At 46.9% G+C, this 16,916-nt stretch overlaps 1 protein-coding gene across 2 annotated transcripts in view; it reads left to right on the top strand.

Annotated features, from left to right (window-relative positions):
• The first annotated feature begins 1,743 nt into the window (after positions 1 to 1,743).
• LOC310832085 (matrix metalloproteinase-17-like) overlaps positions 1,744 to 16,916 on the top strand; it is a 34,002-nt gene continuing 18,829 nt past the window's right edge. For both annotated transcript variants that reach the window (XM_083713590.1, XM_083713591.1), the window contains exons 1-6: positions 1,744 to 1,932; positions 4,279 to 4,732; positions 7,215 to 7,347; positions 10,348 to 10,525; positions 11,492 to 11,775; positions 13,390 to 13,566. In XM_083713590.1, coding sequence (XP_083569716.1) covers positions 4,541 to 4,732; positions 7,215 to 7,347; positions 10,348 to 10,525; positions 11,492 to 11,775; positions 13,390 to 13,566 — 964 coding nt within the window. In that variant the 5' untranslated portion in view covers positions 1,744 to 1,932; positions 4,279 to 4,540. The remainder of the gene's footprint in view (positions 1,933 to 4,278; positions 4,733 to 7,214; positions 7,348 to 10,347; positions 10,526 to 11,491; positions 11,776 to 13,389; positions 13,567 to 16,916) is intronic.

Below are 16,916 nucleotides of genomic sequence, written 5' to 3'. Positions count from 1 at the left end.
TGACCCGCCAAAACTCTTTGCAATTTTGAAGGGGTCCATGCAGGGGGAGTTTAAGAACCACCATAAGACCCTAAGGGCAGTATATAAATTCTAATAATAATAATAATAATAATAATATGCACTGTACTAGAAGACAGCAACATCTAGGTACGAGGATCTTGATATCTAGGTAATACAGCCAAAGCATCCATCCTAATGCTCAGGGTGTGTCTAATATCTTAATCCAGGAACGACCAACTGCCCCCCTTTCCGATTCTGTACAGCTTGTGTCCCAAATTCACCCAGGAAATGATGTCACCGCAGGCTGCATCTGACTTAGCCAATGCAACTCCTCGTATCATGTAAGAGCACATCTTAGATTGGAATCAGCGCACCCATTCTCTTGTATGGTCAATATCTCCTACGCAGATACATTATTTCCTCTCTTTCCAATGTTCAGAGGTGATTGCGGTTTCCTGTGTAGACAAAACAGTACCATTTGTGTACAAGGAGAAAGTATAAGCAGATTTGGGGAGAATCCAAAGTATACAGAATATTTAGAAAAGATTTAGAAGAGGAAGAACCTAATGAAGACATGCTCCGTGGCCATGCAATATTGACTGACTGCGTGGCTGTATATATGGAGACTGACTGAAGTGCTGAACTGAGCACTCTGCTGCAACATTTTGTTACAGGCCCAGTGCTTTTTTCCCTTGGGGTACTCAAGAGTACGCAGTACCGGCACCACCATGTTTTTTTAAATTAAAACAAAAAGGTTAAAAGTGTGGCATTTATTGCAACAACTTCGTGGTGAGTACCGGCACCCTTTTCTCTCTTTTTCTTTTTTTAATAAAATCTCTGTCTCTTTTTTTATAGAAAGAGCACTCTAGAGGCCCCACTTATTCTAGTGTAAAGTCCAAGTTCAGTTCTCAGTATCTCCAGCTGAAGGGATGAGAAGGCCTCTCTGTTCAACCACTTCTGCAATCATGGTCATGTTAAATGTTTATTATGACCCTGCATAATATTTCATACAATTCAGTTAGTTTCTAATGCTTAGCCTAGGGATGGGAAACCAGTTAGCCTTCTCAGGGATGCTGGACTCCCACCTCCCATCAGCGCAAGCCAGCATGCCCAGTGGTTAGGCCCAGAGGTTGTAGTCACCCCCCCCATTAGCCCTAACCATTGGATTACACTGTGATTGGGATCTGCTTTCTCATCTGAGTTTCCAAATGAGTGGGGTGTGTTTTGGGAGGGAAGCTTCCTATTTCTCTATGTTTGAGGACAGGCAAATATGGGAGGGAGTAGCTTTTCCGAACAAAAATCTCAACAAGATCACAGAGGATTCCCCCCCCCCCTTTTTTTTTCTTTTAATGATTAACTGCATCCTTTCAGGATGCAGATCTGGTGCTTTCTGATGCTTTCAGAATACTCACCCCTCTCTCTGTATTCGTTTCCATTCACAAAATACTTGACCATTTAAATAAGCACAAGGAACAGAACGTAAAAATAGCCCCTGACAATATTAATCTGAAATACGCTCCCTCTGAAATCTTCCAGCATCCCATCTCTAGGCTATTAAGAAAGCATTTTTTTAAAAAAGACCCCGAAAGAGGGGGAGGGAGGGAGTCAGCAGCCAGAGGCAATAATAGTTAAGTGCAAAGGCAGGAGATGCTTGCAGCTGTTTATTAAGTTGTGCAAAGCAGATTACAGCCGCCACCAGAGTCTCTGCAGAGCTAGCTGGGCTTGGCTTGGACGGAGTGGGATTGGATTGGATGGGGAGGGGTCTTAGCTGCTGAGATTTAGCCCCACACTAGGAATGGGTGGTTTGAGCAGCCCTGTTCCAGAGAGCATCCGCCGGCAGATTCCCTCCACTGAAGGCAGAGCGGAATTGGAGCAAAGTTCTTCTTGGGGGACCAGTCAGAAGGAGGGGAGCGTGTTGGCACTTCTGAACATGTGAGTAAGAGCTCCCGTTTTAGGATCCTAAGATGGTAACCCCTATAAATCCCCAAGCACTTCCAGCTGGAAGAGGCGAATTGGAAGCCGAGAAGACAGAGAGGAAAGCAAATCGTGTGGGAATGAGGGAAGGCGGCTGGGGAGCCTAAATGGCTGGTTTACTTCTTGGGAAATGATCACACACCCAATAGCAGGAGTGATGTTTCTGGTCAAGGTGGAGGGGAAACATCCCTCTCTAATAGACAGTTCCTTAAGAGTATTGGCAGGGTGTGTACCAACCTCTAATGAATGAGCCCCTGTGTATATTAAAAACAACAACTACTATATATGTAAAAGTCTCAATAGGTTTGCCTTTGCAACAAGCCTGTGTAATCAGTCATGTTGCTGTTTTGCAGATGGGAAACAGAGGCAGACAGATAGCGACAAGGACTCCTCCTTAGATCTCCTTGATGCATGGTCCATGAATCTGTGCTGGAATTTCTGGCCTTTATGAACAGGAATGATTGTTTCAGAATGGCGATGACCCGCTGAAACAACACCAGGGACCTGTAATCCCAGAGAGGGAAAAACTGACTGGAAAAGGCCCCACCAGGGGTAGCTAGAGGAGTGCTGTTCAGATGTCGTTGCCCTATTCTAGCTCCCATTAACCCCACTCTGCACAGCCAGTGGTCAGAGATGATGGCAGCTGTGGTCCAACAACATCTTGAGGACTCCATGCTGGCTGCCCCAGCGCTCAGTCTCTGAAATCAGGGGTGCTTTGCCCACCCATTGCTAAAAGCTACAGGGCCAAACTAGGTCTCTTTGTGTGGCCTCTAGTTCTGTTTTCTTGTAGTTGGGGAGCAGAAATGGCAAGGGTTGGTAGGCTGGCAAACAGTTCTTTTGCAGTTTCTGCCAAGGATCAATTCACCTGTTTTTTGGGACAGGCATAGACTGTGCAGAGTTGGCCCTAACAATTCATTCACTCATGTTTGTGTAGTTGTGTGTGTACGACTCTGCGGACACAGTGAGGGCTCTTTCAGACATTTGCTTATTTGCCGTGGGATTCAATTACATCCTAGCAAATTCAAATTGCTCGGTTTTTTGATTGTGCAACAAATGTGCTTCGGATAAGACGGGACTTTTTAACACTTAAGAAAGGTGTTGGGGAAATGTGCAGGACCGTGTTGGAAACCACTTCCTTTGACGCAATCTCATCTAACCTCCCCACAAACAAATCAGAGCAATTGCTCCCTGACTATTTAATGCCATCTAATCTCCCTGCAAACAAATCAGGATGAATGCTCAGTAAACAGGCTGCCTGGGAGCATGTGGGCACGCAGATAGGAAGGGGTCTCAGCTTCCCTGCCCACCACACCCTGAATCTCATGGCTCCAGGCTCTGTCTGATTGCCTTGTCTCCGGTTTTCTCTTTGTCCATCTTTGCTGGTGCGACGGCAGCAACAGGCAGAACAGGACAAAAGCAAATCGCTCTCTCTTCATAGGGTCCTTGTTGACTGTGGACCTTCCCCAAACTCTAAAAACAAAACAAAATAAAACCAAAAGTGGAGGTTTATTGGCAGTTCTTTTTTGCAACCTTTAAAAAAAAAAAATTTTTTTTAAGGAGCACATTGTTGCTTTGTAAAATAAGCTAGTTCTAACAACATTTAGTAGACACAAGAGAGTGTGAAAAGCACAAAGGATTTTGTTGTAACCAAGTCCTGATATTTTATCATGTGTTGTTACTGGATGCTGTGAAAAGTCCCAGTGCCGCTGGATAATATGCTAAGAGCTGTGCTGGCAACTCTTAAAATTTCCTTGCAGTTCAGCAGCTTTCTCTCTTGTAGTTTCCTTTCCTTATAAATCTCCCCTTTCTCTACACGCTACCCAGTCCAAGCCAAACTAAGCCCTCTGCTCTCAAAACGCACAAGACCTTTCATGAATATCATTTTGATTTAAGGCTCATCCACAATTGCCCTGTACCTAAAAATCATAGGTCTGAGTAGTTTTCTGTTTGCCTCTTTGCTTCCCCTGGGAAAACCCACTCTGTAGCTACTACTGAACGAGAGCAAACATCAATTTGCTCAGATTCAGAGGTAAGGAGCAGGTTTTTCCAGGGGGAAATGGTGGAAAAAATGGGAATGTGGACAGGCCTTTTTTTACTTTGTATTCCACACTTCCTCACACCACTAGTTGTGAAGATAAAGGTGAGAATCACGTATTTGCTGCCCTGGGCTTTTTGGAGAAAGGATGGGGATGCAGGGATGAGTTTGGAAATGTTGATGTTAACTGCTAGAAAGAAGTACATCGCCTAGTCTGGTTTACTTGTTGAACGATTCCATAGGAAGACTCTGACCTCTCTCTGTTTCAGCCATTTCCACCATTGAGGCTCTGGCGTGGGAGGTGACTTTGCAGCTGGAGAAATGAATTTGTGCCCACGTCCCAACCTCAGGAACAAAACGGCAGCTTTCCTAGATCCCCAGCCTGGAATCGGAGCTGATGGCAAGGCCTTTCAAACAAAATCAGCAAGATTGGCTGGATCGTGAAGGCTGGTTTTGGAGCTGTTCATTTTAGACTTGGGAGAATTGGTGAGCCAGGGGAGCCTACTCAAAGCAGCGTGTTTTGCTAACTGGATGGAGACTGGGAAAGGGCATTTGCCCAAGAAACTTCCCATGAAGCAATGCTGCCAGCTGGAGTGCAGGCAGGAGACAAAGCTGTTACCTTTCCCTGGGTTCTTGGTTCTGCTCCTGCTGCTTCTGCTTCTGGCTTTGCCATCCTTTGCCCATCCCGGGCCCACTCCCACCGATGAGAGCGGAGAGATTGTGGTAAGTCGTTCCTGGAGTATGGTACCCCAGCTCCAATGTTCTCTGCCAGCTAGCGTGAATTTTAAGGTTGTGCAGCAACCAAACAATCCAATGCAACATTTGCTCGAACGAAAATTTGTGCAACAGACTGAAAGCCGATTGATTACTGATTCTTTTTAAAACATGCACTCCCTGTTTTTCCAAGCAAACCCTCTCAAGGTAGGTGTTAGGTTGTGGGTGAACGTATCAGATGACACAGCGATTCTTCAAACAGCTCTTGTTTATTCACAGGCCCAGAACAGAACTAAAGGGTTCAGCCAACCTGCTTAGAGCTCCACTACAGTAACAACTTTCTGTAACTATCCAATCACTGAATGTCACTTTCAATTCCTTATTTGCATATGTGGACGTGAGTGAAAACTATCTACAGTATCCCCCTGCTGGCCCAGAGTGAGAACTTCAGTACATAACAGTAGAGTTCAAATATTCCGGAGCCCCAAAACCCAGACAAGTTTGGGGCACCTCCCCGCCACCCTGCAGCTCCCTTGCTTGCCCCCTCCCTGCCAATGACCCCTCCCTCCCTCTCGTCTGCCTACTCGCCACCTCCTCCCCTCCCCTCTCTTTGGTCTCCTGCCCTCTGAAAGGTGAGAGGTTGAGTGGCCCTGAGAAGACTGTATCAGGAAAGCCCTCTGGAGACTCCACTGGGCCTAGCATCGCCCACAGAGGGCTGTGGAAAGCCTGGTGGTCGCTGAAAATCCTACCCCCCCATTAGAAAAAAATACAAAATTCAAAAATCCATTGGGAGGGGCATGCTGGCCACCCAAAAGAGGACATGTCCAGGAAAACCTGGATGTATGGCAGCCCTGTCGCAAGGTGACTTACATAGTAGTTTATGACTCAAAATACATCAGTGTTTATATACACTGACACTGTATTACGGTGGTGCCTCGCAAGACGAAATTAATTCGTTCTGCGAGTTTTTTCGCCTTGCGAATTTTTCTTCTTGCGAAGCACGGATTCCCTGGGTATTAACGGGAAATTCGTCTTGTGAAGCAACTCAAAAAATGAAAAACTCTTTCGTCTTGCGAGTTTTTTGTCTTACGAGGCATTCGTCTTGCGAGGTACCACTGTATATGAAAAGATTATGATTATGATTTATTGAATTTATATACCGCCCTATACCCGGAAGTCTCAGGGCAGTTCACAGAAAAGATCAACATAAAAACCACAACATATATAATCAAAATAAAAACAACAACCCAATAACACCTGCTCCCCACCCCCAAAAAGAGCCACATTCTAAAAGGGCTTAGGATGTCAATCAGATCAACCAAAGGCCTGGTTAAAAAGGAATGTTTCTGCCTGGTGCCTAAAGGTGTATAATGAAGGCGCCAGGAGAACTTCCCTGGGGAGAGCATTCCACAGGCAGGGAGCCACTGCAGAGAAGGTCCCATTCCTGTGTTGCTGCCTTCCAGATCGCTCAAGAAGGACGACTTCTACAAAAAAAAAAAATCCCTGCGGGGCGGAGGAAGGTGAGGGCGGTGGGGGCATACCGCCCCGGGTGTCTTCGCTGAGGGGGGAGACATTCAGTGCGCTGCCCGCCTGCAACTCTCAAGCCTACCCCGAGTGGTCGGGGGGAAGGGGAGCTGCAACACTTCGATGGCAACATTCTCCCCTTCCCCCTTTGTTTTGAAGGCTTGGGAGTCGCAGGCAGGCAGCGCGCCGAATGTCCGCCATTGGCAGCTCACTCCTTCCCCATAGGCGGCTTGCTCCACCCCTGGCTGCAGGGCACATGTGCCACTCTGTGCACCCAAGCGGCTATCCCGTGCCTGGGTGGGCACCTTCTGCGCCGCCCCCCCTCAGCTCTGCTGCTGCAACCCAGGAGTAATAAAATATACATTCAGCAGATACTATGAAATTTATTTTCCACAAATCCAACTCTTATCAAGGGGCTCCATAGCAAAATAGGCATCAATGTGCAGAACCACTTGAAACAGAGAAGTATTCAAAGCCTTCCTAAAAGACTGGAATGTGGTACTTTCTGGGCTTCCCATAGGCGTCTAGCTGGCCGCGTTGAGAACAGGATGTTCGATTTGACAGGCCTTTTTTTTTTGGCTGGTGTATTCTAGCCTTCTCTGACTTGGTCCCTTCTAGATATTTGGGACTACAACTCCCATCAGCCTCGGCCTCCATGGCCAATGGGCAGGGATGATGGGAGTTGTTCAGGTCATCTGATGACATATTCTGCTAGTGAGTTTTTCCACGTGGGCACGTGCCACGTGCAATTTGCGAAGAACTGTTTCAAGTGCCTGCTTTCTGAGTCTCGTGCCTTTTCATGCTTTGCATGACATGAGTATTGATTTCAGCTCCCGGCAAATGAATATGTGAAACGGACAAATAACACAAAGGGACAGGACTTTGGCTTAGAGGATTTGAGATCTTGGAAAGAAAGGTGAGAAAGCTACATTGACCAGAGTTCTTTACCTATTGTGTTTTCCCCTAGGAGTGGCTGACCCAGTATGGATACCTTCCTCCAGCGGATCCCATAACTGGCCAGTTGCAGACTTGGGAAGCAGTAACCAGTGCAATCCGTGTAATGCAACGTTTTGCAGGCATTGCAGAGACTGGGATTCCAGGTACAGTTATATTTTTAAAATTCTTAAGAATTCTAGTTCCTGCTATTTCTCACCAGCTATGTTGACGCGGGTGGTGCTGTGGGTTAAACCACAGAGCCTAGGACTTGCCGATGAGAAGGTCGGCAATTCGAATCCCCGCGACGGGGTGAGCTCCCATTGCTCGGTCCCTGCTCCTGCCAACCTAGCAGTTCAAAAGCACGCCAAAGTGCAAGTAGATAAATAGGTACCGCTCTGGCAGGAAGGTAAACGGCGTTTCTGTGCACTGCTCTGGTTCGCCAGAAGCAACTTAGTCATGCTGGCCACGTGACCCGGAAGCTGTACACCGGCTCCCTCGGCCAATAAAGCGAGATGAGCTCCACAACCCCAGAGTTGGCCACGACTGGACCTAATGGTCAGGGATCCCTTTACCTTTACTATGTTCATGCCAGACTTGTATTGAAGCACTAACCTTGTAGCTCGTAACGGCATGCTGGCCAGTATGTGAAGTTTCACCATTGCTCATTCAGTAGAGCATGAGACTCTTGGTTGTGAGTTTGAACCCCGCGTTGGGTAAAAGATTTCTGCATTGCACAGACTTGGACTAGCTCCTCCTCTGGCACTTATTTTATGGTCTTTCGGGTGGGAGGTTAAGACTTCCCTCGCAGCCCAGCCATTTTAAATTCCTAATTTTAAAATCTAAAATCAGTTTTCGTTTTTCCTGGTATTGCTGTGAGATTTCGTTACCCTGATTTTATTCTCTGCTTTATAGTTTGTTGTTGATCTATCTATCAATCAATCAATCAATCAATCTCCCAACTGGGATAGCTCAATCAGTGGAGCATGAGACTTTTAATTTCAGGGTTGCATGTTCAAGCCCCACAATGGACAAAAGATTTGAGCATTGCAGGGCGTTGGACTTGATGACCCTCGTGGTCCCTTCCAACTCTATAATTCTATTCAATCATTCTATTCTATTATATAGATAAATAGTTGCCCAGAAAACTTTGCTGTTGTTTGTAAACAGACAGATAGATAATGAACAGCTCTAAAGCTGGATTCCAAAAATCTCCAGTTGTATCCCATATAAGTGAGCTCTGCAGATGTAATCCCTTGAATCTGGAATTGATCCAAGTACAGATAAGACCAGGATTTATGCTCAGAAAGGCTAGACTAAAGTAAAATTCCAGGGGGTGGGGGGGTCAAAATATGCACCCCCCAAAAAACAAACCTCTAATCTTCTAAGGCAGGCGTAAATGTGATTCCTAGCCCACAAACCTTTGGGACTACAGCTTCCATCTTCCCTGACCATTGGCCTTCTGTCTGGGGCTGGTGGGAATTGTAGTCCCAAACCATGCTGCCTAACCCTGTTTGAATAAAACTACACATAGTTTTCCACTGTTACTCCAAGTCTGCAAGATACTCTTGAGGCCAAGTTGAACTGATGAGTTTCAGAGGGCTTTCAGAGATGACCAGAATCTTAAATATCATGGCATCCAAATCCAGACTTGTGGTCTGTTCCCCTCCAAACAAACCACGGCTGGAACACAAGTTTTGTTCTTGGCTTATTGCTTGCGGCTTGTTTGGAGGAAACAAGCCCAGATTTGGATACCAGAACACACCAGACTCTGGGAGCAAAATGAGCTGTGTTTGAGCACACTATATGAGCACACCCGTAATTTGCCTTAAACCACAGTTAACGTTTTAATTATGTTTCAACGTTTGCATGCAAGTCAACACTGTGCCCGGGTTGTGCCACTTCAGATGTTACATGAGCGTGCACACAACAAATACTCCTCTGTCCCAAAATGTAACTGTGAGCATTTGCCTGCAGACTGATGTGGTAAGTCTCAGGCACTGATTCCCTATCTTGGTAAAAACTAGGCTCAGGTAGGCAACATGGAGACCTCCTGATGAGTGCATTCCCAATGGCCCCATACATATGCATGATGGGAACTGTAGTCTATTAACATCTGGATGGCACTATATTGGTGACCCCTAAACTTGAGGAATGCAAGATTCTGGACTAGGAACATAGGAAGCTTCTACTGAGTCAGTGTGCTGGGCCCGGGGGTAACCCGTGAAACACGGTCCAGGACTGGAAGAGAATCTGAAGGTTCCGCTGGGAGTCAATCCAACAGACACGAGGCAGGAAACCAGGCTAGGTCAGGCACAGGGTAACAGGCAGGTTCCAGCAAGCAGCAATGTTGCTCCCGCAACCTGGGGCGGGGTCCGACAGCCTTTTATCTTTGTTGGGGTAGCGGCCGGTCCTGATCCCCCGGCGACTCACCTCCCTGTTTTGCCCGAAGGCGAGCACTCCTCCTGCAAGTACTCAGGTTTCTCCTTCTCTCAGACCTTAGTTTCTGCAGCTCAGGAGACGTCGGTGGGTTACTAGACCCAGGGGCCGCCTCAGCCTCCCCTGACCCAACCGGTAGTGGAGCAGCTGTAAGTGATGGCCCAGCTGAAGGCAACGAGGTAATCCCCACATCTGGAGCCAGGGCAGGCTCAGGCCCCTGACTCGGCCCAGCTGGTGTTTGTTGCAGGGGAACCTGTGCAGACTAGGACTCTTCAGGATCAGGCCCCAGACTTGGTTCAGATGATGCCTGAGGCAAAGGATCCGGTGCAGACTGAGTCTCCTCTGGTTCTGAGTCCAAGCCTGAGTCCTAGGCCATCACAGTCAGACTGTTGGTCCATCTAACTCAACATTGTCTACACTGACCGACAGCAACTATCCAGGATTCCAGACAGGAGTCTCTCCTAGCCCTGCCTGGAGATTGACCTTGGACCTTCTACATGCACTGCAGATGTCCTACACTCTGAGCTACATTTCTATCAGCGCCGGATTTAGGGTGGCGTGGGTGATTCCTCCACACAGGGCACCAAGCCCAGGGGGCACAAAACAACAGCAACCATCTATATTTATATTGGTACCTACTCAAAGTTTGTGTGTGTTTGTGTTGTCCTCATTCATGGCACCATATTACAGAGCCCTCCCCTGTTTCTATTTCCCTTGAACTCAAACAGATGATGCCACGTTGGCTCTGATCCGAATGCCCCGCTGTTCGCTTCCTGACATTATCAGCACCTTCCCAGAAAAGCTTCCTCTGCGGAAGAGCAGGAGCAGGAAAAGGAGGAAGAGAAGGAAGAGTCGGAGCAAGCGGAGCGCAGGCTCGGTTTGGACGAAGCGGAACATTTCCTGGAGGTAGGTATCGGCATTGTTGTTGCCAATGTATTTATTTCCTTCATTTTCCACTAGTAATTGTCATTGCACTGTGTCTCCCATCAGCCCTGGCAGAGGCTGATGGAAACCCAGCAATATCTGGAAGGCTTCATGGTCCCCATCCTTGTTTCGTTATGCCTGAAAGATGAAGCAAGCTGGTGGTGCATGACAAACATGAAAACAAAGAAAGGGTTTCTGCATGCTAGATAGTCTACCTGTTGGGCTGAACTGAGGAGAAATGGTGGGGGCCGCCTCCCCCTTCTCCTGAACCTTCCTGAGAACAGGAGGACAGCATAGATTTAGAACAGTGGTTTGCAGAAGGGCATACTGTAGTTCAGAAGCTGGGAAATGTTGGAAGAGGAACAGCAGGAAGAAGAAGCACCAGGGGAGAGACAGCTGACAGACTCAGTGTCTTTGGAAAGTATTCCTGACCCCTCTTCTTCCAAGACCAGGTGGGCATTGAGGGTAGTGGGAGGGATCTGACTCCCCAAAGCCTGACACTATCAGTTCGCTACGTGGGCCTTCACTTGTAACTAGCCTTTATTGGCAGAAGTTAAAACAGTAAAATCATACAAAGTCATCCAAATTCATTAATAATCCAAACACATACAATATATCAAAGACTAAATAGCAACCATTGAAGAAATCAGGCAACTTTAGCTTTAGCTTTAAAGATCTCAGTTAAGTACTCCGAAACAATCTTGGTAGTTTTGGAAGTATCATCCCTCAACAAATATTGGATTACAGACTCCTTGCAAATCAGTTTTTTTGAGCTGTGAGGGGGTCACAAGGAGATCTCTGCGATGGGCCTTCACCAATGGGACTTCCCTTAGACGAGTTTTTGATTTGATCCAAGAAGGGTCTCCTCACCTTCCATTCTGTGTCTGGTCCAGGCCAAAGAGGCAAGGGATCTGGTTGCTTCCCATCTGTACATTGTCTCCAACGTAGAGTGAAGACCTACCCACGGGAAGCTCGCCTCAGCCGAGAGACCATGCGCGTATTGATGTATTACGCCTTGAAGGTGTGGAGTGAAGCTACACCCTTGAACTTCCACGAGGTGGGCAGCCACACGGCTGACATCTCTGTGGAGTTCCTCCGCCTGGACCACCACGACGGCTACCCTTTCGACGGGCCGGGTGGAATGGTCGCTCATGCCTTCTTTCCTGGAGACCCTCAGAGGGCTGGCAACGTCCACTTTGATGGTGACGAGGAATGGACGTTCCGTTCACCAGGTGAGTTGGCTTTCTTTGCCTTGTGGGTTGGGGATGGAAGAGTTAAGGTGCATTTCACCATAAAGAGAAGGGAAACACTGACAGCGGAGGGCGGGCCGCTGCCACAACTAGAAGAAGGATTTATCTTCCTAATTTCCTTTTGGGATATTTAGTCACTATCCACTTGATGGTTGAGGCTTACAAAGCGCTTTGCCCTGGGCTTTGCAAGCACCGACCATCAGTGGACATCATCACTTCTCTGCAGTGGCTCCCCGTCTGTGGAATGCTCTCCCCAGGGAAGTTCGCCTGGCGCCTTCATTATACACCTTTATGCACCAGGCAAAAATCTTCCTCTTTAACCAGGCCTTGTCTTATTGACATCCAATACCCTTTTAGAATGTGGCCCTAGAGCTGGCGAAATAGTCATCCACTTAGAATCATTTAAACTGCCTGGGATTTAACTCGGTGCTGAAGTGATATCAGCGTTGGTGTCTGTTGCATTGGGAAGGTTGATGAAGGCTTCCTTTCATCATTTGCTCTGTAGACACCTTTTCAGCAGTTCATCTGCTCTTGACTGTTTTGCACCTGTCTGGGACCCTTCAGCTCTTCCACTGGTGCTTGTGAGGACTCTGAGCCCCTTCCCCACCACCCTCTTAGTGGTGACGGTTACCTTTTCCTTCCTCGAAATCACAGAGAGATTCCTCTTTCAGCCCTATGCGCTTTTCAAGGCTCAGATTCCTTCTAGCACAGGGGAAGTTAGACTCTATGTGCATGCTTTCTCTCCTTGTTTTTCAAGGGTAGGGAGCAGAGGTTCTGGGGTTAGGGAGCAGAGAAGTAACCACATGGTTTGGTGCCTATTGCACTCATTCAAAAATCTAAACGTGCCCACGGATCTGAAAAAGTTGTTGACCCCAGCCATGGTTAGATTGGTACTGAATGGACATGTATGCCTTGTGCAAGTGATTGGGCTAAATGGACTTCTGTTCTTTCTTTCTTTCTTTCTTTCTTTCTTTCTTTCTTTCCAGTTTCCATTTTTTAAATTTATGCTTTTCAAGTTTATACATTTCACTAATTTTATACATTTCACTAATTTTACAATCATTCTGACATTTCAAAACTTGACTTCCTTCCCCCTCTTCCTGCAGTTCCTCAAATTTATTTTTAATATCTTCTGCATATCTTCTGCATATCCACTTAATTTACTCATTTATTCATCTTCTTTAAATATATACTCTTAGAAACCTGCAGGGTAATACAATAATCCTGCCAATGTCCTTATCTGTTTACAGTTTGTTTGTAAATATTCAATAAACCATTTCCATTCTTTTATAAAAAGTTTGTTATCTTGATTTCTTATTCTTCAAGTAAGTTTCTCCATTTCTGCATATTCCATAAGTTTTTGTATCCATTCTTCCTTTGCTGGGACTTCTGCTTCTTTCCATATTTGGGCAAGTAACATTCTTGCCGCTGTAGTTGCATACATAAATAAGTTTCTATACATTTTAGGTAGTTCTGTCCCTATAATTCCCAAAATAATGGGTTTTGGGGTTTTTTTTACAAAGGTTATTCTGTGGTTGGTTTGCCCTGGCAATGTGTTTGTGATTCTCCCGATAAGTCACACTCTTCTTTTGGCAGATGACTTTGGCACCGACCTTTTTGCAGTGGCAGTTCACGAGTTTGGCCATAGCCTAGGGCTGGCACATTCACCCTCCAAGCATTCGATCATGCGCCCCTACTACCAGGGACCAGTGGGAGACCCACTGCAATACCAGCTGCAAGCGGATGACCGGACAGAGATACAGAAGCTTTACGGTATGTGGATTGCTGAGCAACATGGACCTACTCTAGGGAGGACTTCATCTAAGTCTCTCTAGATCATTGGGACCTACTGAGAGGTCTCTGGGTGATTTGTAGTAGATCGGTAAGGATTCCTGACTCCCGGCTGCTGAGCATTTTGCGACAAAAGCCACATTGGCCGCACACATTTAAAAGGCTACGATACTGCTTTAACAGCCGTAGCTTCTCCCAAGGAATCCTGGGAACTGTAGTTTGTTAAGGGTGCTGAGAGTTGTTAAGAGACCCCTGTTTCGCTTGCAGAGCTGCAATTCCCAAAGTGGTTTAACAATCAATCTCTGGGAATTGTGTAGGCAAGGGTCTCCTAACACTTCTATAATGATAACCAGAAGTATACCAAGGTACTGTACAGTTAATTTTCACGATCTTTACCTTTAACTAGATAACAAGCTTACCCAGTGGTGTAGCGTGGGGGGTGCAGGGGGGGCCGGCCGCACCGGGCGCAACATCTGGGGGGGGTGCTCGCACTCACAGCTCTCTGCCCCTACCTGGCTCACTCACTCTCTCTCACTGCAGTGCTGGCTGTGCGAATCCAATCCGAGCCGCCGGGACAGCGCACTGTGGAGGGGGGGGTGCCAGGTGTGTGGTGCGGTGCAGAGAGAGAGAGAGAGAGAGGGACCATCTTGCCTTGCCCCGGGTGCTGACAACCCACGCTACGCCACTGAGCTTACCCAAATTGATCAAAACAGATGTTTTCATCTGCCTGTCCTGGATAGGGTTGCCATATTTTTAAAAAAGTAAAAACAACTAGGACACCCTGAAAGTTTTTTTACTTTGTTTTTTAAAAAACCCTCAAAGTTTGTTCAGCTTTTAAAAGACAAATCCCAAGGTTGCTTACAAAAACGCCCCCAAACTGTGATTTTTTAGTTTACTCGCCAAAGATCCAAGACAAACCATTGCCCTCATCCTGTAGAATGGGGCTGGATCTAGACACAACAAAGAAGCATTTCAGTTAAAAGCGTTGTAAACTTTGTAGGGGGACGCGGGTGGCGCTGTGGGTAAAACCTCAGTGCCTAGGACTTGCTGATCGTATGGTCGGCGGTTCGAATCCCCGCGGCGGGGTGAGCTCCCGTCGTTCGGTCCCAGCTCCTGCCCACCTAGCAGTTCGAAAGCACTCTTAAGTGCAAGTAGATAAATAGGTATCGTTTTAGAGTGGGAAGGTAAACGGTGTTTCCCTGTGCTGCGCTGGTGCTGGCTCGCCAGAGCAGCTTCGTCACGCTGGCCACGTGACCCGGAAGTGTCTTCGGACGGCGCCAGCTCACGGCCTCTAGAGCGAGATGAGCACGCAACCCTAGAGTCGGACACAACTGGCCCATACGGGCAAGGGTACCTTTACCTTTACCTAAACTTTGTAGGAGAAATCGAGTTAGCAAAAACTGACCTCCACAGTGCCATCTGGTGTCACAGTGTTGGAATGCATAAACAGAGCATATAAAGCGTTTTTTCTTTGCCATTGTAGCTGAGTCCTGACTTCTTCTTCTTCATCCTTTACTGGGAGCAAATCATCCCACTGCTGCTTGCAGAGGCAAACAGAGGCAGAAGCTATAGATCCATTCCAGCCTTTTTATTCTGCCTACGTCTCTCTCATGTCTGCTTCCTTCCTCCTCCCTTCATCTCTCCCCTACTGCTGCTTCCCTGCAGGTCATGACCACTGACGGGCGTGGGTTGCCCTTTGGCACTCTCTCCTGCTTGCCACAACCCCTGGCTTTTTGAAACACTACGGTGTATCTGGGTACCCCCAGCACTCACCAGTGCATGTCTATGTACACCGCCTAGAGACTGTTAGAATTCCTGCTCCATGGTTGCAGTCATGGGATTGTTGTCTTTCACATGACGGTATATGTTTTGACTCCACAGAGTGGGAAGTGACGGAGACAGGTTGTTTGTGTTACTGTGTTCCGTGAAGTGAGACAATTGTCCTTTGTTCTTTCTCTTTACTGTCTGATGCTAGAGAGGGAGGGAGCCATGCTTAAGTGCTCCGTGTGTGTTTATCTGTAACTAAAGTAGATTAGCCAAAATGCTGAGTTGCTGAGGTCTGTTATGCATGATGCACAAACTCTGCAGATCCCTAAGTGTGCCGGTGTCTGTTGGCATCGGTCGCTGTGATGTTTGGGCAGAAGAAAGCTTTTGAAGCTCCCAAACGATCGACCAGGAGGGAGAGAACATGCCAGTCGGGCATGTGTCTCTGCCAGGGTCCTACTCGAGCGTAGGACAAGCTCCTGACAGAGACTTCAGTAACTGAGCAGTATATTTACCTAAAATAAATACGGTACACCTTGCGGTTCTGGGAAGAAACAAAACAGATCTCACTGGACTGAAGCCTGTCCTCCCCTTCTCTAGATAACATATTGTAGTGGGTCAAATAGGCCTCTTAAAGAGGATTAGGGCCAAAGAGTGTTAATCTTGCACATCTCTGATCCGTCAAACTGTATGCTCGTATTTGCTCCAGCTGGGCAAATTCCTAACAGAGCCGCACTTAGATTAATAGACTTACCGTTTTTTCCTAAGATCCACGGAAAGGCCTGTTAGGATTGCCCAGTCTGTCCTTCTATAGTCAGAGAATCCTGACAGCTCCTTCGGTGAGTTGCAGAAAAACACGTGCAGGCTGGGAAAAACTAGTCCCGAATCTGGTTTGGAAAATGAAATCATTGGGCTTTTGCAAAGACGTCTTTAGGGATGTGAAAAAGCAGAGCCATGCTTGTATTCCAGAGTCAACTTCTCGCACTCTGGCAGATGAAATGGGATATTTTTCCTTTGGCTGTATCTTCTTCTTCTTTGGCGATTACTCGTAGCCGAGTAAGATTGTCTTCCATAAACACGGCCTTAACAGTGAGTCCGTAAGCGATTGTGGAGGCCAATTCTGGATCCACTCTCCCTTCCACAGTGGGGACATAGGTTTCCAGGCAGGAGTTGATGAGGGTGAGGGTTTGCCAAGTGTGCCTTCCTCTTAGCACATTTCTCCCTTTCGTCCTGAGTTGGGCGTCTTCAAAGCCCATGACACCGTTGGTAAAGGCTGTTCTCCAATTGGAGCACTTGCAGGCCAGTGTTTCCCAGTTGTCGGTGTTTATACTATATTTTTTTAGATTTGCCTTGAGAGAGTCTTTAAACCTCTTTTGTCCACCAGCATTACACTTTCCATTTTAAATTTTTAAATTTTTAGTTAATAAATAATTTTTATTAGTTTTTACACGTATTTCCAGCATAACATCCTTTTTAATTTTTTGGCTGCCACAGCCTGAGACTTCCTTCAACCTCGATGGATGGTTTTCTAAAGTCTTTCTAATTATGCATTTTGTTACTATAGTTAT

Source organism: Podarcis gaigeae, assembly GCF_964106915.1.
Source record: "Podarcis gaigeae genome assembly, chromosome: 15".
Taxonomy (NCBI): domain Eukaryota; kingdom Metazoa; phylum Chordata; class Lepidosauria; order Squamata; family Lacertidae; genus Podarcis; species Podarcis gaigeae.
The sequence above is the reverse complement of the archived record's forward strand: the minus strand, read 5'-3'. Positions and strand labels throughout refer to the sequence as shown.